The sequence below is a fragment of the Molothrus aeneus genome, chromosome 6, assembly GCF_037042795.1.
Source record: "Molothrus aeneus isolate 106 chromosome 6, BPBGC_Maene_1.0, whole genome shotgun sequence".
In the NCBI taxonomy this organism is placed as follows: Eukaryota; Metazoa; Chordata; class Aves; order Passeriformes; family Icteridae; genus Molothrus; species Molothrus aeneus.
Genome location: NC_089651.1, coordinates 15,710,969 through 15,736,272, shown reverse-complemented (window position 1 = coordinate 15,736,272; position 25,304 = coordinate 15,710,969). Strand labels below are relative to the sequence as shown.

General features: G+C 40.8%; 2 protein-coding genes across 5 annotated transcripts in view; one reads left to right on the top strand and one right to left on the bottom strand.

Annotated features, from left to right (window-relative positions):
- Positions 1–1,311: 1,311 nt before the first annotated feature.
- Positions 1,312–5,060, top strand: TSSC4 (tumor suppressing subtransferable candidate 4). 4 transcript variants are annotated; one of them, XM_066552156.1, is made up of 4 exons: positions 1,312–1,381; positions 1,814–1,943; positions 2,753–2,825; positions 3,883–5,060. In XM_066552156.1, exon 4 carries the CDS (start codon positions 3,971–3,973, stop codon positions 5,009–5,011), a length of 1,041 nt encoding a protein of 346 aa, XP_066408253.1. In that variant the 5' UTR covers positions 1,312–1,381; positions 1,814–1,943; positions 2,753–2,825; positions 3,883–3,970; the 3' UTR covers positions 5,012–5,060. The 4 variants fall into 4 exon arrangements, with proteins under 4 accessions (XP_066408253.1, XP_066408252.1, XP_066408256.1 ...); XM_066552155.1 differs by having other exon boundaries at positions 1,381–1,443; XM_066552157.1 differs by lacking the exon at positions 1,312–1,381 and adding an exon at positions 1,390–1,419.
- Positions 5,061–7,940: 2,880 nt separating this feature from the next.
- TRPM5 (transient receptor potential cation channel subfamily M member 5) overlaps positions 7,941–25,304 on the bottom strand; it is a 35,337-nt gene continuing 17,973 nt past the window's right edge. The window contains exons 12-24 of the mRNA XM_066552342.1: positions 24,492–24,637; positions 23,644–23,756; positions 22,179–22,274; positions 19,931–20,189; positions 18,658–18,776; positions 18,179–18,311; positions 15,592–15,766; positions 13,448–13,616; positions 12,572–12,750; positions 12,011–12,143; positions 10,000–10,072; positions 9,076–9,166; positions 7,941–8,041 (exon numbers count right to left, since the gene is read on the bottom strand). Coding sequence (XP_066408439.1) covers positions 7,941–8,041; positions 9,076–9,166; positions 10,000–10,072; positions 12,011–12,143; positions 12,572–12,750; positions 13,448–13,616; positions 15,592–15,766; positions 18,179–18,311; positions 18,658–18,776; positions 19,931–20,189; positions 22,179–22,274; positions 23,644–23,756; positions 24,492–24,637 — 1,787 coding nt within the window. The remainder of the gene's footprint in view (positions 8,042–9,075; positions 9,167–9,999; positions 10,073–12,010; positions 12,144–12,571; positions 12,751–13,447; positions 13,617–15,591; positions 15,767–18,178; positions 18,312–18,657; positions 18,777–19,930; positions 20,190–22,178; positions 22,275–23,643; positions 23,757–24,491; positions 24,638–25,304) is intronic.

Here is a 25,304-nt window from a genome sequence, read left to right as displayed (position 1 = left end):
TTACTAAGCTCAGAGACTCTCCTGCTGTCTCCCCAACACCCTAGACCGTGTTACACAGCACCAGCAGTCTTTACCCAGGCTTACTCTTCCTTTTGTTTGCCCATTTACTGCTCTTCTCCTTTCCATTCCTGCTCACCTACTTCATGTTTTCCTTTCCTCCCTCCATCTGGATACCAGTTTGGATGCCTGTGACCATACTACCATATGCGTACGCATAAAAAAAAATAAAAATAGGATCACCAAATGGGGAAACACCTCTAGAGCTGCTCTAAAACTACAGCATGACTCCAGCTAGACAGAAGACATTTTGCAATAACCTCATCACTGCTGCCAAGTGTGTTCCAAACACAGACCTCGTGTCATAAATTTCTGTAATTAGCAATGCTCCAGCAGGCAAAAGTATGTATTTAAAAACTGAGGATGCATATAAAGTGGCTGCAGTTTATATTACGGGTGAGTCACGGTGAGGCCCAGCTTGAAGGGAGCCAGTGAAGCCTCTGCAGCCACAGCACTGTCTGGCACAACCCACCCGGCACAGCAAACCTTTTCCTAAACATAGGGAAAACAAGCTGAATATTGAAGCCTCTTGGGAAATGTATTTGTGCTGAAAATTTGAACTTTTTGCTGAAATAAGGGAAAAAACAAAAATCGAGCCTCTTTAGCCAGCACCAATAAAACATTTTGAGACAGAGCTCCACTTCTTGACACACACGCAAAAAATGTTCTTCTGGGACGGAAAATGGAAACTTTTTTATTTGGATGGATAGCGGTTTTATGCCTCAAGCGACTTGGGGTTTTCTGGTTTGAGAATAAACACGTAAGAGAAAAAAAAAAAAAGAAACAAAACAAACAGAAAACTTCGGATGTGTTAGTGGTGGCCAAGCCCTGCTTTTCTGATGAGAACAAAAGCTGTGACATGGGGTTTTTTTCCCAGACTGCGACTGCGGAAGGCGGCGGCGGTGCCGTGCCTGCCCCTCACGGCGCCGGGCAGGGCAGGGGCGGCACCGCGGCTCTCGGGGGTGCCCGGGGGAGCCCCGCACCGAGCCCCGCACCCGGCCGGGCACCGAGTCCCGGCCACGGCCGGCACAGGCTGCGAAATGTCGGCGCTGCAGTGCGCCCTGGGAGTTGTAGTCCCGCCGCTCAGCATCGCTTCGCCCCGCTCCCCGGCTCGCAAAATGTCCTCCGCCGAGGCAAGGCGGCCGCCTACAACTCCCAGGAGCCCCGAGAGAGGCGGAGCGGGGAGGTGCCGGGAGGCGCCGGCCTTTTCCGCGCCGCTCTCCCCGCCGGGAGTTGTGGTCCTGCCGCCGTTGTGGCCGCTCCGCGGAGCCTGGCAGGGACTCGATGTCCCGGCGCCCCGCGGGCCGTGGGCGGAGGGGCAGAGGTAGGCAAGGCGGGCGAGGCGTGCGGCTGCTGTGGAAGGTGTTGGGGCTGTGCGGTGTGGGGGTACGGGGCCTCCCCCTTCCATTTCCTCCCCTCCCTTCCCCGGCGGTTCGCACTGTGTGCCCGAGCGGGTGGCGGTGCCCGCGGTGCAGGGCCAGCGAGGGCCGCATGTGGAGCGGGCGGTTCGCATCCAGCAGCATCCCGGGGCCGACGGGCAGCACGGCTGGGGCTGCATCGTGACCTTGCCCTCCGCGGGGCGAGTGCCCAGCGGCCGATGTTCTTTTCCCTGACCCTCTTCCCTGTTCCTTGGCGCGGGGCCCTGTGGATCCCTGTCCCGAGGGACTGTGTGGGCTTTGGTGCGGCGCTCTGTGCGCCGTGAGAGCAGGCCCGTGGCCGTGGTTTGCGGTGACTGAGGTGTCCGTCCTCCTCACAGGAGGCAGCAGGAAGACGCACAGAGTCTGTCTGAGCAACACCAGGATGGAGGAGCCCACTGGCAACCTTCCCTTCCGGAGAAACATCATCCTTCCCGAGTCGTGCTGTGGTCACGTCACCATAACAAACCTGTGAGTGGGTCTGGGGTGCTGTGAGGGCCAGCACGTTTGGACACTAACTTTGTTAAGGCTAAAACATTTCCTTAGGAGCAGAATTTCTCTTTTCTGTGTAAGTGCTCTCAGACAAAGATAGCCCTGATGAAGACTATTGTTGCCACCTGAAAACAGGCCTTTATTCAAGGCCTTTTCTGAGTTGTAGTTGTTACTTTTCATGTGTTGCAAAACTGAGCAGAAGGCTGTATCATTTTAAGAATATTTCCCGCTAGGGGTTACATGGAGGGCAGTGTTTTCAAAAGTAGATGTCAGATCCTTTCTGTTAAAGACAGCCAGACCTGACATGGAACATAGCACTCCTCAGAAGGTTCTCAGTGTTTTGTGCTTCGTAACAATCTGGCCCTAACTTTCAACATGACCTTTCTTTGAAAATACAAGTCTCTGTTACCCATGGTATAATACTTAGCAGCATTTAATGTTTACAATGCATAACTATTATTCTTGTATCTTAGCTGCATAAATGCAGCTGTTTATTTAGTCCTTTGCACATGCAAATTACAGCTTGAATTTTGTTAAAACCTCCCTTCTGTTCTACAGGATAAAGTTGGCAGTGTGAATGTGGAGGCTGGATAAATATAGTGGTGCTTGCGTTGTTAGGCTGTGTGCTGTTCTTCTGCCAAAAATTCAATAATATCTACAGACTTTTATACCACCATGAATTTGTGTCAGAATTAGAACCCAGTTCTGCAGCTTTGGATGATTCAGGGGGACAGAATTATTTTTAAAACTACATTTCCAGTATCATGATGGAAATGTTTGTTTTCTAGGGTGGCAGTGCTGAGATCTTTGGTGGCTTTAACTGACCCTCAGGAGGGGAAGCTGACTCAGTCTCAAGAGAAAGTGAGTGACTAACAGACTTTCCATGTCTGTTTACTGCATCGTTTCAGAAGAGCCTATAATTAGGTAGTCAAGCTTATTCTAATAATATGTTAGAGCTGTTTCCATAAGTCACGTGAGCTGAACCAAAATGTGTGTGTGCACCAGCTCTGTTTCCAATTGCCCAGCAAGTGGTAGCTTCATCATCAACCACCTGAATTCAGCAAGGTTCCCTTCAAGCAGGTGGCACTGTCAGGTATTCCAGCTGCTCCTGGAAGTCAGGCTTCAAATCACGCTGTCATTTACTGACTGAAGGGCCAGCTCTTGCAGGCCTGTGGTTGCAATCTCTCCTCATTTCCATGTGTGAGCATGGCATGTGTGATTAGTTTTCTTAATCCGGTGGGATAGATTTCTTGAGCTGGCTGGTTTTCCAATTCCTGGAACCTAGCAATGTCTTCAGAGCATGAAGCCAAAGGAGGGAGTGGAGCTCGTACTTTATGCCACGTTAAAGCACACTTGAAACAGTGGCCCTGATATTTTTGTGGGTTTTCTGTCACTGATAGGGATCAGTGGTAGTGTCATTTGTAATAGGCAGAATGTGATGGGTATTGGGACAGCAGGTACAGAGCTAGTGCAATAAGGGTTGTACTGGCCAAATAAAAGTGTGAGAAATTGGATGTGTTTTTGTGGATTTTTACAGTGTGAATAAACACAGGGTGTAATATGCAGAGCTCATTGCTGTCTCCTGGAAGATGTATAAGACAGCTTTGGGGGATTCAGATTAACTCAAGAGCTTTATGTTCATCTTTTAGTAATTGGACCTGATGTTACCTGTAAAGAAATTTGGTAGCATTACTTTCAATTACTTCATATTCTTGTATTCAGTCTTGTGTAAATCTTTAATTTTAATGTGCATTCATTCCTTAAATAATGTTTTCATTTGAAGCAAAATTGCTTGGGAATCCTTAAAGCACAGCTAACTGTTATATTGCAGTTATAATTACTTTGCATGACACAGAGTGATGGTCTCATTCTTGGTTCTCATTTCACAGTTAAGTGTTTATGCTCCTTTGTATTCTAGGCACTAAACTTGCTGGGTGTTTGGAAAAGTGTACTTAGAGTTGTTCCTGGGCCTACATCAAAGACCTCAGTGGAGTGACAGCTCGAAGATGGGAGACCAGGAGGCAGGTGAACCTTTTCTGGGGATAGTGGCTGATGGTGGCAGAGACTTTGAAGGAGCTCTGCCCTCAGACACGGTGTCGCTCAGTGATTCTGACTCTGATGACTTGGGGCTGGCGGGTGAAGCAGAAGTTGATACAGTATCTCCTGAGGAGCCATCTGTAGATGAAGGAGATTTCAGATCAGGGGGGACACCTGACTCTTCAAACAGCGGTCACAGATCTCCTGTCCAGCCATTCCATCTGAAGGGCATGAGTTCTACGTTCTCTCTCCGTAGCCAGAGCATTTTTGATTGCCTGGAAGAGGCAGCCAAGCTGTCTGTGCCCTCAATGCCTGAAGATAATGTTGTTGATGGGAGGTTCAAGCGCCCATTGCCTCCGACCACAGTTTCAGGTAACATGGTCCCAGAAAACATGGGAAGGCAAGCCAGAGCAGTGCAGGCTCCCCGAACCTCTCCTGCAGTGCCTGACTACGTGGCACATCCGGAGCGCTGGACCAAATACAGCCTGGAGGGAGTTTCAGAGTCCAGTGACAAGACCAACAGGGCAGTGGCCATGGAATTTCTAGGTGCTTTGAAGAAAAGAGGGGAGCAACAGAGCTCGGCTACCCAAGACAGCTACACCCCATCCTTCAACCAGGACCCTTCCAGCTGTGGAGCTGGGAGGATTGTCTTCACCAAACCAACTAAAAGAGGTGTTGATGGACTGGAAAAGAAAACATCAACAGGGGAGGATGATAAGAAACAGATGAAGACAGATCTGAAAGGAAAATCTCTTAAGAGGACTGATGACCTGAGGGAAGAGGATAAGGTTGAGCTGGGGCACTTAGACAGTGACAGTGGAAAGGCAGCAGAGGAGGAGGAGTGCATGATGGAAGGGGACCAGAACACAGAACATAAACCTGATGCAAGGCTTAGTGGTGCAGGTGAAGAGCCATTGCTGGGAACAGTTGGATTCCACTGCAGTAAGAAGAAGAGCAGGAAAAATTTCCGACCTAAAGTAGCTGATGAAGGGGAGGAGGAAGAGTCCTGAAGGATGAAGCACATTGGAGACATCCCAGGACTTGTCTTGGTCATTTTTTTCCCTCTCTCTTTTTTTTTTTTTTTTTCCCTTTCTGGTCTGAAAACCACACGGTAGCTTGTTGTTCAACAGTTTGCATCATAGCCACCAAGAATGTTTTATATTGTTAGAAATTAAGCTGCCTAAAATAAACTCCAGCCTTTTTGTTGATGAGAATTCCGTGGGCACAGGATAGTTGCATCCTGGCAGGATAGAATCAAGTGTGATACTCCAGAGCTGAAGTATCCAAAGAAACAGAAGTGTTAGCTAAACGGTTGCAGGGCTTCCTAGTAACTCCCAGTTTTGGAAGTGCTCCCAAATCCTGTGGAATCCTGGAGAAAAGGTGATGAGCTCATTATGTAGAGATTTTTAAACTATGAAAATAAAACCTAGTCTTCCACTGGATGTGATTTCTTGTCGCCCTGTCCCAGGAAGGAAAGTCTTTTAAATTTTTTGTTTAAAAACATTTCTGTCATTGTCATTGAGGGTGAAAGCACAACAGTGCCCAGTTACATGATGTGAGGATCTGCACCTTTGTATGTCCTTTCCAGGAGGTGCTGCTTCCATACTGATTCTATATGTGGATTGGGGCATTTGTGGGAATCAGATATTTATACCAGAACTGGAGACTTTTTTTCCTATGTGATACAATAAACTTTTGGTTGTAACTTGATTTCTTGTCTGAACCACGCTGAGTAATGCAGCTGTAGGAGTTTTACCAAACATTTTATTTGATTCCTAAACTGTCTTGAAAACCTTTTAAAGTGTTACTCTAACTTTGCCGTCTTGTTAACTTCTCCCTCAAGTCTTACAGATTCTAAACCTCACATTTTTAACATTTTCAATCATTTTACAATGTATAATCCCCTCATAGGATGAGTCATCTCATACAATGAATCACATTGTAGGGAATGTCAAATAGAGTGGGTTTTTTCCACAGTGCTAGTAAATTTAATAAATAAGGTTGAAAGATTAAAGTCTTTGAAAGGTTACATGATTTGAAACTCAAATTAGTTCAGGTCACTTTGGACTGACATTTTTTTGGTCATTATTCTAAATGAACCAATCCCAAGAGTAGTATTTACAACTGAGTAGTGAAAGATTAATTTTGAAGAGTTTGTGATATTTCTTGGTAGATTGTGCTTGCTCAAACTCTGAAGGATGTTTGAGGGGGTGACTTCATCTTAACAGTTATTAACTGGGAGGCCCAAATCACTTGGGCTTTGTGTTTGAACTGATGCATCATTTGGTAGAAGAAGCAGAAAACTGTTTAAAAGGAGCAGTTGTGCTCCATTTTTCTAAACTCACCTTTTAGTTTTCAGAGCAGAATGTATTTTCTCATGAGTATGCAGTTGGATGCACATTGCTTAGTGGGTCGTTGGTAAATACATTGGTTGTTCCAGTGCATGTGAGTGGACACACAGCAGGTCCCAATGGATAGATTTTGGGTTCCAGTGGATAATTAGTGTGCTGATCACATTAAAATAGTAGCCATTTCAAAATGGAAACTACTGCCAAGAGCAGGGAAGGCTTGTTGTGAGCTATGTTATTTCTTAACAAAAAAAAAATACAGCTCAGTAGTACCAACTTACTGGGTTTATGAGTTCTGCTTGCCCAGGGTGAGGAACAGATAGGACTATCAAAATTCCATCGCTGCTAATGGAGTCACAGGTCTGGGGCACAGCTGAATAAACTGGACAAATGCCTGTTTCACTAAGCCATCATAACAAGATTAATATCTGTTATTAAAAGGCTCATTTTTGTCAGAGCTGAGATTTATTTTTTTTTCCACCTCTGCTAACAGAAAGCTTTTGTGCAATCTACAATTACATTGCATAGAGACAATATTATACGTGTGAGGAAATGCAGTTGAAGTTTGTATCAGAGTCAGACATAGCCCAATACTTCCCCCTTCTGATGCTGTTTATATTATTCCAAAGAAATTTCCCCTTAGAGGATGGTATTGATATTTTAATGGTATATCTTGCAAAATTCTAATAAAGACAGTGAGTTTTTATATGCTAAAAATGTACAAGCCAGTTTAAGTAATGGAAAAAGCCACAAACAGCCCAGATTCTTAGATTGCACGATAATTCTTGGTACACATTCTTGTTTTAAAGTCTCTTAGGTGATTTCTTTTTCCTCCTGACCCTTGAGAAAGAAAAGTGAAATGAAATCAGATGCTTAGATGTAAAGGAGGTATTCCATGAGGTGTGATACATGGAGGCAAAGGCTCCTTTCCAGCAGGGAACTGGCAGCAGCTGTGATGAGGCATGGGACCAACAAAAACCAGGTGATTCCACTCTCTGAGGTTGAGTGAGGAGCCCTTAAGAAGGAATACCAGCAAAGGAGTACCTCATAGGAGCCAGTGTGGGAAGAGAAGCTGGTGAGTGCAATTGTTTGAGAGTTGTAGGAGCTCCAGGAACTGTATGTTTTGTAATGTTTCAGTATTCAGGCTCTTTCCTTGGAAACTCTTTCTTGATTTCCTTTTTTTAAGCAGCTCAGGAGTACAAGCTTGATGTCTTGGCCAAGGAAGGAGCTTGTTTTTAAGTGCGTAAGTGACTGCCCTTCCAAAGGAGACTCCCTTGAACAGAGAAGTGTGGAATTTGGCAGTGGTGATGGTGAATTGAGGGTGTGGTATCTGGAGAACAAATGGTATTTAGAAAATAAGGTGGTAGAGTCACCCTGGAGGAGAAAGTTTTAATGCTGTTTGTGGAATGGTTTTGGAGAAAGGATCGAGTGCTATGGGAGCAGCAGGAAACAAAGCCCAGGAAATTGAAGGAGAAAGACCAAGAAATCCTTAGGAATGTCAGGCACCGATAGTGCTTAGTGTAGAGAGCTTGTTGTCCTTAGGCCTTGTTCAGTAGGACAGAAGGTTTAATGTGAAGAAATAGAATAAAATTTAATTATCAATGTATCCAATGTCAGTCTCAAACTGATCTGCATGCTCTTCTCTTTCCCTTCTTTGTGGCAAAGGTGCTTCTGTGTTGGCACTCTTCACACCTAATAGGGTTGGAAAAGTCACGTAATCATTTAAAAGCCTTAGGACAAGGGGCACATAGTAGTAATTGCTTAAGAAACTTTAAAATGTTGAAAAAAAGACACTGCAGATTGTATTATTTTGCATTCACTTAGTAAATGATAAACAGGATTATTTTTCAGTTATTTAAATTTCTGGGTTTTTATGCAGTTACAGTATCAAAATGTCTGGGAAGCCTGCTATGGGATGGAATTATTTTATTGGAATACTGATAATGAAGCAACTTACATGAGTGTTATATAAGCTTCTGACAGAATTAAATAAAGCTTGAGGTTAGCTCAAATCTGAGTGACTTGAGGTCCTGTCACGTTGTGGCTTTGAGTTTTCCAGCTACTTTTTTCCATGTAGTGTATACATACTCAGTTTATGGGTTTTGGAGGCTGTTTTGTGTGGCAGCATTAGGTTGATATTGAAATAGGTCACTAAGAAGGATATCCAAAATCTTTATTGCATTGGATATCCTGCAGTGGCTGAGAACTAGCTTGTTCCTGTCTCTAATGATTAAAACTCCATGCAGTAGAGCCTTGGGACACAGGATATGATTCTTAACTGACAGAAATGGGTGCAGCTCTAAAGGCAAATGAATTCTGTTAATTAAAAAAATAATAGGACACTTGCTCAGTTTTTATTTTTAATGATTATTGCTATGCATTTTAAATACTTTTGCAGTACTTCTGTAGGATTATCTCATGGACTCAAGAAACCCCCAAGGCAATCCTCTGTTGCAAATAGATACTTGTTCATGTGTTTGAACTGGGTGAGATTATTCTAACTCACCCTGAGTGACAGTCCTTGCCCCAAAGCTTTTAAATGTATTTTACAAAAGGTAATTTTTTCACTCTGAACTAAGAATATTTTGTTCCCTGTTTATATTCCCATTACCTCTAGGAAGCTCCTTATGGGGTTATTTTCTGATCTTATTTTTCCACCTTGCATTTTTAAGCTACATTGTTCAGCTGTATTAATTAGCTTTTCCATGTTTGTTTTCAGTACTTACATGTGTAGTTTGGAGCTGGTTGAGTGCACAAGAGGTTGGTTTTGGTTAAAACCTCTGCCATGGAGGAGATAACAGCTGTACAGTAGCAAATCTACAAAGTAGGTAGTGATTAAATACCTGCTCTCTTTTGTGAGGATATTGCAAGACCTGAAGCTGGCACAAACATAATAAAGCATTCCTTGTGTGTTTCTGTTGGACCTGTATAGCCTGACTTTTTTCAGGAAGCTATAAAAGGGATAAGAAGGGAGCAGGAAACTGTAGCAGGAGTATTAAGATAAAGAATTTTCAGTGAGGCCAAAATTATACAGGAGAGTCGCAGAGATAAAGAAAACAATAAGAGTTGTGCTACATAGCAGGTGGTTTAACATTTTCAGGCCGTGTAAGAAATGTTGTTTGTTTATATTGTGAGGGTTTGTCATCAAAAGCTCGAGACAGAATTTCCTGCTATTATTTGGATTTCATAATTGTATGTTGGACATTTCCCTTTTGAGAGTTGGTACTTGGTATCTTAAGAAAATTAGATGTACAAGAAGATTAGGTCAGATCAGACAGAATGTGTGTATTTTCCAAGCTGACATTTAAAAAAAAAAAAGAAATATTAGGAGAAGGACAAGAAGGAGGGGAGAGGGGAGAAGATGAAGCATTTCATTCCAGAAGCATCCTTATCAAAGGAAATAAACACTCTCAAGTAAACTACCAAAGAGAGCAAGAAATGTTGTATTCCCTTTTCTTCTTTCTACTGGAGTTTAGACATTTTTCTTTACATACATTTATCACCAGAAAGCAATAAGGAAAGTGAAACCATAATATAGATCTGTTTTTCTGTCCCTTTATCCCTACATAGGGTCTGCCAAACCACCATTAAATGAGAGAAAGATGGTGAAATTCTAAAGCTGATATAAATGCCTAGAAAATACTACTTACCTGGGCTTCCAGAACTTTAAATCGTTTTTCTTGTTCTTTCAATCCACTAAAATACTTAGACAAATTCTCCACCCTGTGGAAACAAAGCAAACACCTTGAGCAAAAAGGAGAAGCTTCAGAAGAAATCATAAAACACAAACCATGTCTAACTTTACTATACCCATGGCCCTTCACTGCAGCTCTGTGCTGCTTAGACATCTCACAGCCCCCTAAAAGTTTTTTCCTTTTAAGGTGTTCACAGAAGTATTTTTTTGGGCAGAACAGCATCTCTGGAACACTCTCATGCACCTGTTGCCCAGGGACTCACAACTGACAGGTCAGGGCAGCTATTCAGCTTCTGGTGAGGGCCATGTAGCCTCAGTTGCTGTGGAAATCAAGGGCAGGAGAAAGGAGCTGCTCTGTCTTTTGAGCCACTTGTCTTTCCTACCTGGATACATCAGTACCCAATGGAAACTGGTTCTGGTGTGAGAACTGAGGCCACAACAGAGAAAAGCCACTTAAAATTTTTGCAAACTTTCATTTCTGGAAGCTGGCTTGACAGTCAAATCCCGTTTTTCCCTGCAGTCCAGAGGGATTGCTCAAGGAACTTCCACATGGTGCCTCCAAATTGCTGAATTATCCCCATGCTTTCTGCATCCTTCACCTGTTCTCCCATCAGTTCCTTATTCCTAGCATCTGATTCCTCATAGGGTTAGCAAATCCCTCTCTGGTTTCTCCTAGCTACTCTTTCAAAGTTTCCCTCTCACAGGCAATGTTCCAATCCCATTTATGTGAAAGATCTGCTGCTGGGTGGGTCTCATGCATTTTGACATTGGTTCAGTGCAGCCAAAGTTCAAACGCTCAATTCCTGAGGGTTTCCTAAGATTTCAAAACCACACTGCTACCACCTAAGAGCAAAAATAAAAACCATGGGGGTAGTGGTGTTCATCTGAACCTCTTCCAGTCTTTCTCTTGCTCTGCTATACCTGAAATATTGTGAAGCCAGATGGATTCTCACTTTTCCCCTCCAATAACTTCACCTACATCGTACCATCTTTATTATATAAAGGATATAGTACCCTTTGTTTGGAAGCAATTGCATGTACATTTATTGCATTATCTCAATTTAAGCTCTCACTCCTGGGGTTTGTCAGCGATCTGCTTATGAGAATCAAGTTTAAACCTATATAGCCATTCTAAATTATTATGAATTAAGGTCTATGTGAATTAGAGGGAGAGGAGTATTTTCCAAGAATGGAAGTATGCTGTTCTGGTCTCCAGCTATTCTGTGAGTTGGAGGCTTATTTTGAAAAAAAGCAGACAGCACAGGAACATTTCCATGGAACTTTCTTACTATGGTGACTTTCACACCCCTTGCACCTCTGTTTGAAGTCTGTTTTATTTTAAGAGAAAGCAGCTAGAATATGTGTTAAAAGCTTCTTTAAGGAGTGCTTTTCTGTCTTAGATGTTTCTGTTCTCCATGCATATAACCACTTTGCGTCTCACTTAAAGGTTTAAACCTCTGAATGATAATCTAGGATGTATACTTTATCAGACTAAACCAATTCAAGTGATATTTCTAGTGGGGAAATATAGAGAGGTACACAAATGGAGACCCAGTCCCATGCCATAAAGGCATAAGTATTTGTTCTTCTGCATCTGTGGCTAATTCAAGGTATCTTAAACTTCCATTCAAAAGTCTGTGTTGCATTCCTACAGGGGATAAAATTATGTGTGCTGCAGTCTAGCAAACAAAATGTTTTTCCACCATTTTCTTCGTGAATATGATTTTCATAGAGCTTGACCACAGATTTGGCTGGAACTTGCAGGTCTATAATTGTTCATACTTCAGGAGTGACAAACACTCTAACATTGTAATGATGCTGGCCTCTCACATTTTTTCATGGACTGTGTGTTTCCTAACTGCATTCCAGTTGGACCCTTTATATAAGCTTTACAAGAACTTCAATGCTGAACTCAGTGAAAGCTTAAGGTTTGCAAGTTACTCTTCCTGTGGGTCAGAATAACTTACTTATTAGATGTGGCCTTCAGCCTTTCTTCATTGCTTTCTTTCTTTTCTTGCTCAAGGTTTACGAGATAATGTTCTTTTTGCACCAGCTCCCATGTTATGATTTTTTGATCGAGGCCCACTGGAAGATCTCTTTCTGTAGGAAAAATAAGATAAGAATTATATTTTACCCCTTTTTCTCTGATACTAGTAGTGAAAAGTTGCTATGCTAAAGGAGGAGGTTTTTTTAGGGTTAATAATTGCTAAAAGTCAGAAGCAAGTGAAACAACTATTCCTTAAACCTTAAATTGTTAAATCTTCAGAAATCAAATCCCTATAACCCATTTTATATTGCTACCTTTGTTGTAATAACTGTGTAACAAGAAATGCACTGTGGGAAACTGTTCGTAGTTTAAATTATAAACCTTAATTTTTTGTTTGTATTCTCCTGGCACTCTTTGTCTAAAATAAATTGTGACTCTCAGCTTAAGGAAATCCATCTCGCTCTGCTGTTTTGTGTATGCACCATGTCCTTGGAGAGAGTCAGGCTCTACAGTTGCTTGATTGCGTTTGTTAACAACTCACCCAGGTGTTTTTTCTTTTGTTCCATTTTGTTGAAGAGCCTTCTGAGAACCAGAGTAATGTGGTTGATAATTATAAATGGTGGTGCTAAGGCAGGCCGGCCATGGTATTCAACAATCAGGTTGTAGCGCTGCACTTTCCAGAAGATGTCTGTGTTGCCCTGGACAACTTGAAAAGTGTAACTGTAATTTGGGGGAGGGAGGAATAAAACATGTAACTCTTTTCACCACAACAAGTTAAAGATGAATATAACAAAATTTAGTCCTGTATTTGCTTTAAAAAAGGAACAGCAAGGTCAGCAAGTAGTGTTAATTTAATCTAAAGTTTGCACAAATTCTTAGATATTACAAGAATTGCAGTTGCAGTCTTCAAATGTTAAAAGATGCATTTGTTTTGTTTGGCTTTTTTTTTTTTTTAAGAAAGATAATTCTATTTTTCTCAGGAAAGATCAGCAAACATGCCACATCAGTTCTTCAACCAAATGAATCATTATTAACTGTGTTGACAACAAGCATTTCCCTGATGTGCAAATCATCCACTTTAAAGCCTGTAAAGCCTGCCAAGTTTATGGCTGCTGTGCACCTGCAGATTTGTGGTTCCACACAGCCAGGGACTCGGACCCTTCTGTGCATGTTTAATTGAATTTTTAACAGTAAAAGAGGCTTCTTTTCTCCTTGTCTCCCATGTGTCTAGAGTAAGGATGATGAAAGCTTTAGAGCTGTCTGATCACAGGATCCTGCCTACCAACCCCCAAGTAATATTCATTAGGAAAATGACAAGTGTATTTTAAAAGGAATAGCCAGCAGTGAGGTAGAAAATGTGGGCATCCACTTAAGGCTTTGCAGCCTCTGTCCTAATACATAGTGAAATCCCTCTTGCCTGAACATAGCAATCAGGAGGTTCATGAGGAGGACGTTTGTGACCAGCAGGAAGATGACCAGCAGGAGTATGACGAGCCAGTTGGCATAGCTGTTGGGGCAGGATGGTGTGTTCTCCTGCAGGATCTGCAGGGGGTTAAACGTGCAATTCCTGGGATATGTTCGTGAGGCTGCAAAGGAAGATGGAGGAAAAAATATAGTTATGGCAAATCCTAATGTGTTTCTTTGGTTTTGTGGAAGTGTAATCGTGTTGTGTACATAAAAGGACATTGGATTGTTGTGCAAGGTATTTGCAGCCCTAGGACTCTGCAGACCTCCACAACCTGGCTGCTCATTTAGTGGCAAGATGTCTGTCACAGCTGGCTTTGTAGTAGTGCTCATCATAAAAGGGATTGTATTGAAAGGGCTGGATCCTTTCTAGACTAGTTTTGAGTTCTCAGAATCAAACCTCCTCTGAGTTTGTGTTCCCCCACATCCTTGTGTCCTCATGCCTGGCACGTAGGTTGGAAGAGAAAACTCAGTAAAAGCTGGGAAGGGGATTGGTTCCTCATTCTTAATTTAAGTGCTTTGTGTATCTGAGGTTGAGGTTAGGATGAAGGTCTGGTTCAACTGCATCAGACTAGAGGCCCAGTGCTGTATTCTGTCTCCAGCTATGAATTAAACCCACAAGTTTAGAGTAGCATAATGATATTTACTTTTTTTCCCTCCTTTTTTTCCCTGTAATCATTTTCCCTGGTGCTACAGATAACCCCCTGGTTACATTCATTAGAGCATGTGGTTATATCAGAGCTCACCAAGCTGGGGTTTCTTTCACCAAGGGCACTAGCTTATACTTATCTACACTGAATTTCATTTGATGACTCAGCACTCATGAGGCTCCTCTGCCTCTCTTAGGTGTCAGTTTTTGTCTTTGCTACCCAGTGATGTAGTTTTGTCAGCAAATTTTGTCCTCCTCATTACCCCTCTCCCTTTCTATATATTTCATAAAGATGTTAAACAGAACAAGCCCCAGAGGGCCCTAGGACGAATTAATCCCTTCTGGAAATTGCCCATGTAATTGGTTCTTTTTTCCTCTGTTACTCTTAACCAGTTATTTACCTAGGTAGAGGCACCCACTGGAGTTTCAGTGGAGAGAAATGCACCTTTCTAGGGAGTGCTTTGCCTGACTTTTTGGCAAATGAGTTGAATTATATTCCAGAAATATTTGTTTCTTTCCAATTACTTTAATGGAAATAGGGGTGACTGATTGTGCTGTACATGCTTACACCATAGGTACTCAAAATGGACATGAATCACTTTCCTCTCTCTTGTGTCATTCAGGTGTTTTGGCTTTTCAAAGACATGCTTTTTCTTACTAAGCACAGTGAGCATGAGAGAATGCTTACTAGCTTGCTTCTGTCTATGGCTTTTTTGGGTTCTATTTTATATTGCTCCAAGTTTGACTCCCACTTCATTATTGCTGTGAGATTTAGCACTGGCTAAAGTTTGTGGTATTACTGCAGACTTCCCTGGGAGGTGGGTGACCTGTTCTGTATTTTACCTGCTTACCTATCAGAAATGTTGCCTTTGAACTTCTATGTCTAATTATTTCAGTGTCTTGTGATTATTTTAATGTTGTTTTGTTTGCAATGCTGCACATAAGCAATTACTAGCTTTATTTGATTTGGGCAGCTTCATCTCCAGAGTAAATAAATGCTCTGGAGTAATTTTATTTTAAAACATGTTTGCTTATGGGCAGAGCAGTACTGCTTTAACACAGTTGCATTAAACTACTGCCAAAATGTGTGGAGGTGCTGTTATTTATTATTTGAGTTTACAGAAGGTTATCTGGGTCTAGGGTAAACTGAAAGGAAATGGATTGAAATGAAAGCAGGTATTCCAGCCTTTAAAACTGCAAATCCTTGTGTATTTCTGAGAGCTTATCTAAACAGGGCCACCCCTTATGCTCTAATGTAGCTCCACAATGCCCATTATCTCTTTGCAAATACACATTACTGTCACACAAATAGTGTAAGCTTTGGCCTGCAGGACAGAGGTTTTAAAAAAGCAAAATTAAAAAAGGGCAATACTTGGAAAGAACTCCATGCTCTCATCAGAAGTGTACATTCAAAAATGGCCAAGTTAGGGGGAAAGAAGTTTCCTCACTGTCTATTTCATCCAGTGGAATCTGGCCAAATATCTGAAGGTAGGGACGATAAAGAACTCTTCTGAATATCCATTCCACTCGGCTGTCATCGGGATGGAGAAGAGCTTGCGTTGTCACACCATAGGCAATGAGCCACACGCTCAAGAAAAACAGAAAGAAGAAAACATCCTTCATCTACAAAACAGAGAGGGAGGGGAGAAAAGGAGGGGCAGTGACTGTGATAGCATAGTCAAGGAACAGTAGTCTTTCTGTATGAATATGGCTCAAATAATGCTGTTTCTTTACAAGCTTGTTTAGGTTAAAGGAGGGGGAATAGGATACAGTTCCATGCACAGAATTCCTCATCTGACCTTGCTGTTACCATATTGTCCTTGGCCTGTAGTAAGCATTCTTTGATAGCTCATTTAGATAAAGCCACATTTTAAACTAAAATCTTGCTTTCCAATAATCAAACATTTAGAAATGAAACACATTTTATTTTTTAAGTGACTGTCAGGTTTTATCTTTTAAGTGCATATTTTCTGTGAGCTATCTCAGTACCACGGACTGCTTTCCTGTGAATTACAAGAGTTCTGCTGCAGCAGAGAATCCTGGTAGCAGTCAGTACTCATTGATGTAGTACTGAGCCACTGATAGAGCAGGCAGTGAAGGCTGCAAGGATCAGGTTCCTTCTGTCTTCAGTTTTCAAGCCAAGTGATGCATCTGAAAGATTCTTTTTGGGGCTTCCTGCTTTTAAACATTGTGTTTCTCCACAGAAGCACAAGTAATTGAATCCTAAAACACTTACTTAAAAAAAAAATCTAATATGAATATCAAGTGCAATAATTTTTCCCTGGTGGAAGAGGAACACTTCATCCTCTCCCCATCTGATCTGACAGAGTTCATTAGGGACTGTAGATTCCTTTCAATTAGATTATTGGATTGTACAGTTACCCAAAAGCATAGGCATTTCAGAGCTCCAGGATGTTACTTGGAGTTCTGATAAGAAACATCATCTCTAAGCCAGGCAAGACAGAGTTGATGTCTGACTTCCATTAATCTTTTTTGTTTTCTGGATGATCTAAAATTTAGGAATGCTGCAGGGCTGTAATGGTATCATGGTGATGGGAGAGTGGTGACAAGTCTGGAACTATTTTTTTTCCAATCTGCAGTCTCTCTGGAAATGAGTATTTTTCTGGAACTTTAGCAATTACCAGACCTGTTTCAGCAAATCTGTAGCAAGGGTATAAAGGGGAAAGACAGAGAGACCATCTAGGATTGCTTCTCTCTAAAATAAGGGGGATGTTTTTGCTTGAACACCCTTGAACCCTTCAGGCAGGTTTCATTTACTGAGGTAACCTTCACTGTTTCTTCCTTTGATGTAAGATTCAACACTGAAATACCAAAGCTGGGGCATTGTGTTGGCTTGGGTGGGGTGAAGATGAAAGGTCCCAGGTAGGGCTTTTTCTAGGCTGCTATTTATGTTCTTGTTTGCATCTTCCCAACCCCAGTGTTATCTTGCAGGACTTCAGGTGCCAGCAGAGTGGGCACAGGTAGGACTTGTTCAAGGCCCTGGTTTAGCCTGGCAGGCAGCAAAGGAAGGGTTAGGAGCTGTAGCTCTGACTTCGTCTCTCACAATAGAAGTCTGCTAATGCCATAAGCTAGATAATGAACAAGGACAAATATTTATTTGCCATTTACCCTTTTGCTAGTCCAACCAAATGTCATCTTAGAGTTCCAGTTATTGCATTTGTAGACAAATCCAAATAGCTTGGTAGTTATGTTTATTCAATGTATAGGCTTGTTTAGACTGTAGAGCTTTTACTGAGTTCTGCTGTGAGTTACAAATCAAATATTTGTAGATTCTGTAATGGTACTTACAATTAGATGAACTCTATTAATCAGTTAGCATGAGCTAACTGACCTGGAGGATTAACATGCCTAAATAAAAAGCTATTTCAACATACTAATGCATACCCAAGCACAGTAACTGTAACCCCAATGTTGTGTTTCTTGCAAGAGAGCAGTAATAAATAACAATATTTCATCAACATCTTCCAACATCTGCTCACAAAGTAGTAATATGTTTTCATTGTAACAGGAAGCTAAAAAGTACACGTAATAATAACTCCTGTAGGGAACTTGTAGCTATCCCTTTTCATTGATTTCCACCCCCTCACCTCCCCCCCACACTTGCTGTAAAAAACATGATTTGTTTTCCCAAGTCATGTATTGGAAGCCCTGCCCTTCTGTACATGGCCTGTCATCTGCCTGAGGTCTTTGTCCTGGGTGCACAGAGCTTAGGAAGTAGGAGGAACAGCAGAAAGGCAAAGACTGCTCTTTGTTAGCCAGATCTGAGGATAAATTATTAGGTAAGATACAAGGATTAGGAAATTGGGACCAGTTTACTGCACTACAGAGGTGTGTGAAAGGATCTACTTCATACATTCCATCTATAATAGAATACAGGATTATGCAAAATGACAGGCCTTAAAAAATGTAAAATAAAGACAGATTATAAAGTTATTTCCTTTCTAAAGACAAGATTTCCTACTCTCCATTTCTTAGAAGGCACAAGTATTTATCTGAGACAAACTGCACACTTACCATCCTTTCCACAATTATGATCTTTGGTCCAAGTTGTTTATGAATTGCAAAAATATGGATAAGTCTAAGTGTAAACACCATAAAATCAATGGCGAGTATTGTACGGCCAGCTTGAAAAGTTGAGTTCAGCATCCTGCAGAAGACATGGAATGAAATATCAGCTCTCAGCAAGTACTGCTCATGTCTGTGGAGTGATGAGAACTAACCAAAAGATGCAGGAACACTCTTTTCTCTCTCTTGGCTTCAATGAGATTTATTAATAAATAATGAAAAATAAGATACTTTGATTAAAAGGGATTTCAGAAAACAAACAAAGCAGAGCTTTTCAGTACATGTGTTTGAATATATCAATTTTAGAGGCTCCTGCTGCAGAAGCACATCTCAAAGCCTGTAAAAATGAATGTTAGAGCCTGTCCTCTCATGCGAGACTCAGCTGTCAGATGATATACACAGCCCTTGCTACTGAGGCAAATATATACCTGCAGATTACCCCAATTATGAAGAGGAATATGGTCACCATATCACATTTATTCCAGTTATCCTCCACGTACAGTTTAAACTTTTTCATTAAATTTGTGTCTTCATCTGTATAGAAACTCTGAAAAAGAGAAATAACCATTGGTATTGATAGCTTTCCACTTTCACTATTTCCTTCTGGGTTTTAACATAATACCTGTTGCCTTTTTCTCTTTCATTGCAAAGAGCAAAAACAAATTATGAGTGTAATAAGGGGGAAAAAAGCAGTTAAACAATACAGCTTCCAGTCAGAGTTCAGTTTCTAGGTGTTGCTATGAACAGATTTGGCATTTCTGTGCTGGAATTGTCAGTGAAGGCACATTTGATTATCTAGGCAAGGAGCTGGCTTTCTTAATTGGGTTTTAGCCTGGCAGTCTTCATGTTTTACAGGTTTATAATGAAATGTTCTTTGATCCAGATATTTCCATGTCCTTCTCTGTTAATGGTCTTGCTGCATAATTTCAAGTAAATTGTGACAAACTTTCCTGTCTCTTTTGCTTAAATAATGAACACCTACTGGTTCTTCCTGAGTAAGTGATTGTAACTGCTTTTTTTTGTATCTAAAGAGAAGAGCTTTGTGCAACTCACAGTTGCAACGCACTTGCACCAGTGTTATTGTTTCAGTTTTTAAACTGAGGACTTTCCAAAACCAGTAATAGGAGACTAATGGAGGAGGGCTTTTGGGGGTTGGTGGTTTTATTTGGTTGGGTGTTTTTTTAAGAAAAGCAAGCCCAAAAGAGATCTGCTAATATTTTGAGTTGAAAATTATTTTAGGAAAAGCCGCAAATAATCTGAATTCATTTACTTGTAATTTTTTTAACAGTCCCCAACAGGGAAGAATCTCCAAAAGGGATGTAGGGCTGTCTGCTGTGTTTCTAGGTGTAGAATATAACTTCCAACTTATATTATTTGTGGTGGGAGGACCTAGTTCTGTGGAGGGAAATCAGAGAGGGACTTTACAAAGCAGAGAATATCTGAATGCTGGCAGCCCACTTGACTTGGCTAAGGCTGCAGTAGGATGAAAAAACAGAGGTAGAGATGTAGATTTATATGGTGGAGGAAGAGCTTGCTCTGGGAGAGAGCAGGGAGATGTTCAGGATAAGGTAATTTCTGTGTTGTTCTGTGCACCTGACACTTGAAATGTCCAAGCCTGTACAGTTGTATAGATTGTAAATCTATTGCAAGTATTGCAGGATCTTTTGCTGTGTTGGCACTGAGGTGATGCTGGTTACTCACCTGTCGGATCTCTTCCAAGACGAGGGTAAACACCCAGAAGTAGAGTACAATTTCTTTAACAGATGGACCCTGAGGTGGAGGTGGTTTAAAGTCCAGTAAAAGGACATAAGTAAATAGAAAGAGAAAAGCAAAGTACATGATAACATTCCCCATAAACACAGTTACAGGGGCACTCCAGAATTTTCTCCATCGGGTAAATATGAATGTTGCCCATGCTGTGTTTGCAGAAGGGTTCTGTTTTTCCAGTGTGTCATTTCCTCTGCAAACCAAAAAGAATACGTGCTTGGTGACAATCTCCTAAAATTATTCATGGGAATAGGCTCAACATTATTCTATATAAAGCTTCTTGTAAGATAGTAACAGGCAGATGCTGGGACTGGCCAAGGGGGAAGGCTGTAGAAGTCAGAGCAATCATATTACCATAGCAGAAATACTTCAAATCAAAAAGAAGGTTTTGAAAAAAAAAAGTCATATCAGAATTATATGAGCGTGTTTATTATTTCATTTTAGTTGTATTAATTTTATTTGTTAACTTCATTGTGTTCTGCATGGACTGCAAATGCACAAGGAGAGGAGGGAGGGTAATTGGCCTTTATAAACCTAAATAATAGGAAAGAAAAGAAAATGGCCAATGAATTTTGTGAGTCAGCTCTTAATTATTTTGGCTGTAAAATTTCTTGCAGTGTTTGTCTGTGGAAGTTCTTGTTGTTGCTGTGACTTTGAACTTCTGACCCAGTCTCTAAGTGCTGGATCGTATTAAACCTGTGTTTCTTGACTATCCTTGCTGGAATCTAAGCTAGGAATGTTATTGGACCTTTAATTTTGTGATTCTTACTCTGAGAAGTTTGATCTCCAACAAAGGATGTGCACACTAGGGTATGTTTTCGATTTCACCTCACAGAAAATAAACAATGACTCTTCACTGGTTTTTAATTTCCTCTGACAATCTTGCTAATTATTAAATACATTTGTTACAAGGGAGAAGTTCTCTTTGTGGCCAATGTTTTCTATATGCCTGATTCTGTACGACCTCTCAATTTATGACATGATGAGATACATTCCCATGGTAACAGGCTAATATCATAAACAGATAATTGTAGCTTTACTGTAAGATGCTGAAATAGATCTGGGATGGAGAGAGCCTCTTTGTTAAAATAAATTGCTAGGATAATAGCAATTGGAACATGGAATATAATGACCAAACCATGCTGCACTCAGGATATGGAAGTGCTTTATGATATTGCTTACAAATAGCTCCCAAGAGGCAGATGCTTTTACACCTATTTTATAGGTTAGGGAGGGAGAAGAAGAACTAATGATTTTCTCCAATATACTAGCAGTTAAATTCCAGAGGTAAAAATAGAACCTAATAACTCTGACTTGGTCCAGGACTTTGTACTGCAGCTGATGCTTCCTCTCTACCACTGTTCACATATTTCTGGAGTTCTCTTTAAATCATGGTAAAACTAAGAGCCTATTTGGCACTATTTAGCCATTAAGATGACTTTGTGCCAATCAAAAGTCTGCTTATTTTGACTTAAGTCCTTGTGTCTCCCAGGTTTTGGTGATAGGTGTGTAGTAGAGGTATAGCAGAGATTCTGTTTTGAATCAAAGATCTATGACTGACCACAAGCAACTGACAAAACCTTTGTGCTCAGTTACCCATTTGTGTGATACTCCCTCCAACTCATAAGGTTCCTTGGGGCTCATCTGCTAAAATATACATTAAGAGCATGAGAAACTGACTCTATGTAAAATTCCCTGGTACTGATGGGTGCAAGTACACCTTTGTAAGAACATATGCAGTGATGCAAGGTTTTGCTGAGAACCTTCTTTCTGCTCAGCTCAGTAATCTGATAACTTTCTAAAATCCACTGGGTATTAACCATCATGAGCTGATGGGAATGTCAGGGAATGCTATTTGATTCCCAAGTAAATTCCTTGTTCTTTGTTCTTAATTTCTTGTGGAAATTACCTGCTCAGAAAAACGAATCTGATATCTCCTTAAAGCAGTGCTATATCCCTGTTTATTTTCCTATACTCCTTTTAGAGAGCAACAACAGTAGTAATCAAGGGCACAGCAATAATCAAAGGGCACTTCCTGAGGAGTAATGACTTTCTTGGCCCTTCAGCTGCTCCTTAGAGCATTAACTGATGATCTAAGGATGATGGTCACTAATATACAAGAAGTGTCCTGTTCTTTGACTGTTGTCATAAAAGCTACATTAGCTGATGGCTTTAAACTTACCTATCTTCTTCCTTGGAGAAAAACAGAGTCCTCTCTGAATCCAAACTGTCCAGCTCTCTGAATGGCTCTGGCTCATTCTTTGATTGTTTTTCTTCACTGCAAGGAAAAAAACTCATTAATTAAAAGATGGTGCTTAGCCATTTTTCACTACTGAATTGGCATTGATACAGAACTGCTAGCATGTACTTATCTTGGATCTGCTCTGCTGGGAGCTATTAAATTGGACATAAACTTTATCTTTACAAATACTGTTTATTTTTAAGGAGGAGGCTGAAGTCACCCACAAGATTCAGAGAAGTCATAATTGGTGTGCTTCACAAAAATGGAGCAGGATGCTCAGTTTCCTCAAAATAGTTAGGATTTGAGCAGAAGTAAACCCCTCAGTCAGTCTTAGAAGAGAATTGCTCAATGCTCCATTCCTAGTTACTCTTAGTAGCAATTAAGAAGAGAAATGCCAGAAGTAGTAGGGGACATGTGACAGTTCTTGCATTTCCAGGGAAAGGAAGCAAAAATATGGAAATTTGGAAAGGATTGCTTTGATTATGTATAATAATTCAAACCTTTTCATGAAAACTTTGACAAAATATCACATTAAATGAATTTGTGTATCTGGCAACCTGAAGATCATCTTTAGTGATACTGGCAGAAAGCAAATCTTAAATCAGCATTGCCAAACAAGTTTTGCTCTTGCTTTTTATGTAGTTTAAGAGTTAAGAAACATCTATTTCATAATAATATGTCATTTCATATTGCTAATTCTTATGATTTGTATATGATTCTCTGAATGTTTGAGGTTTTCCTAAAGTTTCAGATCCATAATTTTTATGACCACCTGAGCAGCTTGGCTACTCTTTTTTTCTTTTCTGTTTTTTAATTTTATTTAGTTCATTGATTTTTGTAGTACAGGGTGTTTTGTTCTGTTTTCTTGATGTTTATAGTGCATGGACCCATTTTCCAAGAAAATCTAATATTGTAAGGCACTGAATTTGAAAATCTTAATTGATTTTGATTGACTGATAATTTAATGTCAGTCCCATGGTTTTAAGCTTGACTTATGGTTATCAAGGCTTGTGGCTGATAACACTGCTTTGTGATGGCTGTTTTCCTTGGATAAGATACTGAGGTTTGAGCCAAGGATCTCCAAATCTAAAAACAAATGGTGCTACAGCTGCAGATATTCTACACATTGCTGTGTAGAATCTGGAGCTGACAGAATTCCAACAAGCTTTCCTGTGGACTGTGCAAAATAGAATGATCTCTGTGAAACCATGGCATTGATCTTTTAAGTATCTAACTGGACACACAAATCACTCAGCCTCATAGAAAAATTATTTGGTTAGGTGATATTAGGTGATGCTACTGTTTTAATCACTTCAGGGAGAAATTTTGAGTCTGAATATTTTTTATGGCTTATTTTTCATCACTTACTTATTTATTGCTTGCACCCAAATACTTTTGTTTGTACCTGAATGATATTAAATTGGTGTAGATTAGGAAAGGACACCAGAATGCACAGATTAACTTGAGGATCTGTGTGCTTGTAGACATGTCTCCCCACCATATTTTTGTCAGGAAGGCCTGAAAGTCAAGAAGAGAAGAGATGGCTTTAATATCACAAAAAGATACTTGCAGATGAAGTACACCTATGTTCAGTGACTCCTAAAAGAGTGAATGCTCTGAAAACCTCACCGCTTCAGAGCAAACAGGTTCTCTGTGTGTCCTTCTGCAGATGTGGAGTATGCAAAGAGTTATTTTGAGACCAGTGGAAAGAACAGCAAGCCAAATGGAATTAAGCAACATCTGTAGTACTAAGGAAGCCCAAGTCAGGCACTGGGAGATAAAAGCAGCATCACTCTTAATTTAGCTTTGTGTATGCAGAGAGAAGGCAGGTTGTGAGAGCAAAGCTGAATAGTAATTTAATTTAACTTTTATCGGTGAGCTCTCTCTTGAATCTGAACAAAGAGTTACCTCACATCTTGGAGCAGCTTCATTATGCCCCAGGCAGATTTATAGTGCTTTTCTGATGCTTCTCTGTGAGCAAGAAAGGAATACAAAGCAAAAAAGCACACGATGGATTAAGGGCTAAACCTTCTCCTCAGCACACTGGTCTGTGTGCCAGCTGGATGAGAGGTGGGGAAAGGGGAATTGTGCTGCTTTGGCAAGGACATGGTATGATGTCCTTTTTGTCTGTTGCTAGGGGGAGAGAAGAGTCCCTTCACTGAAAAATGGTTCTCGGGAATACATTCATTGGGGTTGCTCAGTATTGCCCTCTCCTGTGCCCAGCTTAAGGGCCTGAGGGCAGGTAAAACTTACCTGGACACCATCATGTGCAAAGAAAGACTTTGCATCTGCTTCTGTGGCCAGCTGAAGGCACGTGGTTTTGCTCCAGTACTGATTTTTCCTCACCAACAGAGCAAATGCTCTCTCCTCACTGTTGTGGTAGCATTCACTAAACAGTTCTGCCATATGAAGGAAACACAGATAAAAAATGTATCTCTTGGGTGATCCTCTTACACTTTGAAGGATGAGTTGTCATGCTGCCCTCACTTTCCTGAACAGACTAAAGAAGATAAGCAGCCCAGCTTTGTCTTGTAGACAACAAATCCTTCATTTTGAGGCAGAGCTACTTGACATAAAATAATATTAGACTTGGTGGAGTGTTATGGCATAATTGTTTCCAGAGAAACTGGTCCTGGAGCTTAGAAACCAGGATAAATTTAATGAGTCAAAAAAAAAAATCAAGATGTTCTCATTAGACAAGATCTGACTTCTCACGTCTGTTCCATTCTACTGATTCACTTGATTGTCTCAGTACCTTTCCCAAGCCAGCCTACACCTTGCTACACTGTGAGGCTGGGCAAGAAGGTCAAGTGCACTTAAAATTATGTATAGACATCTTTTCTAGTAGATGTGGTATTTATCATTCTTAAAGAAAGTTTGCTTTGCATAGTCCAGGCCAGAAATTAAAACTGAGGATCTGATATAATACTTATCAAAGCTGAGAAGCAGAAGTTCTGTGTATTGGATTAGGCCTCATAATTCCATGACTAAATTACTCAAACCCTGTGATTATATGAGAATTTCATTTTTAATTTTTGTAAATAATAATGGCCCTGTGAGAAGAAG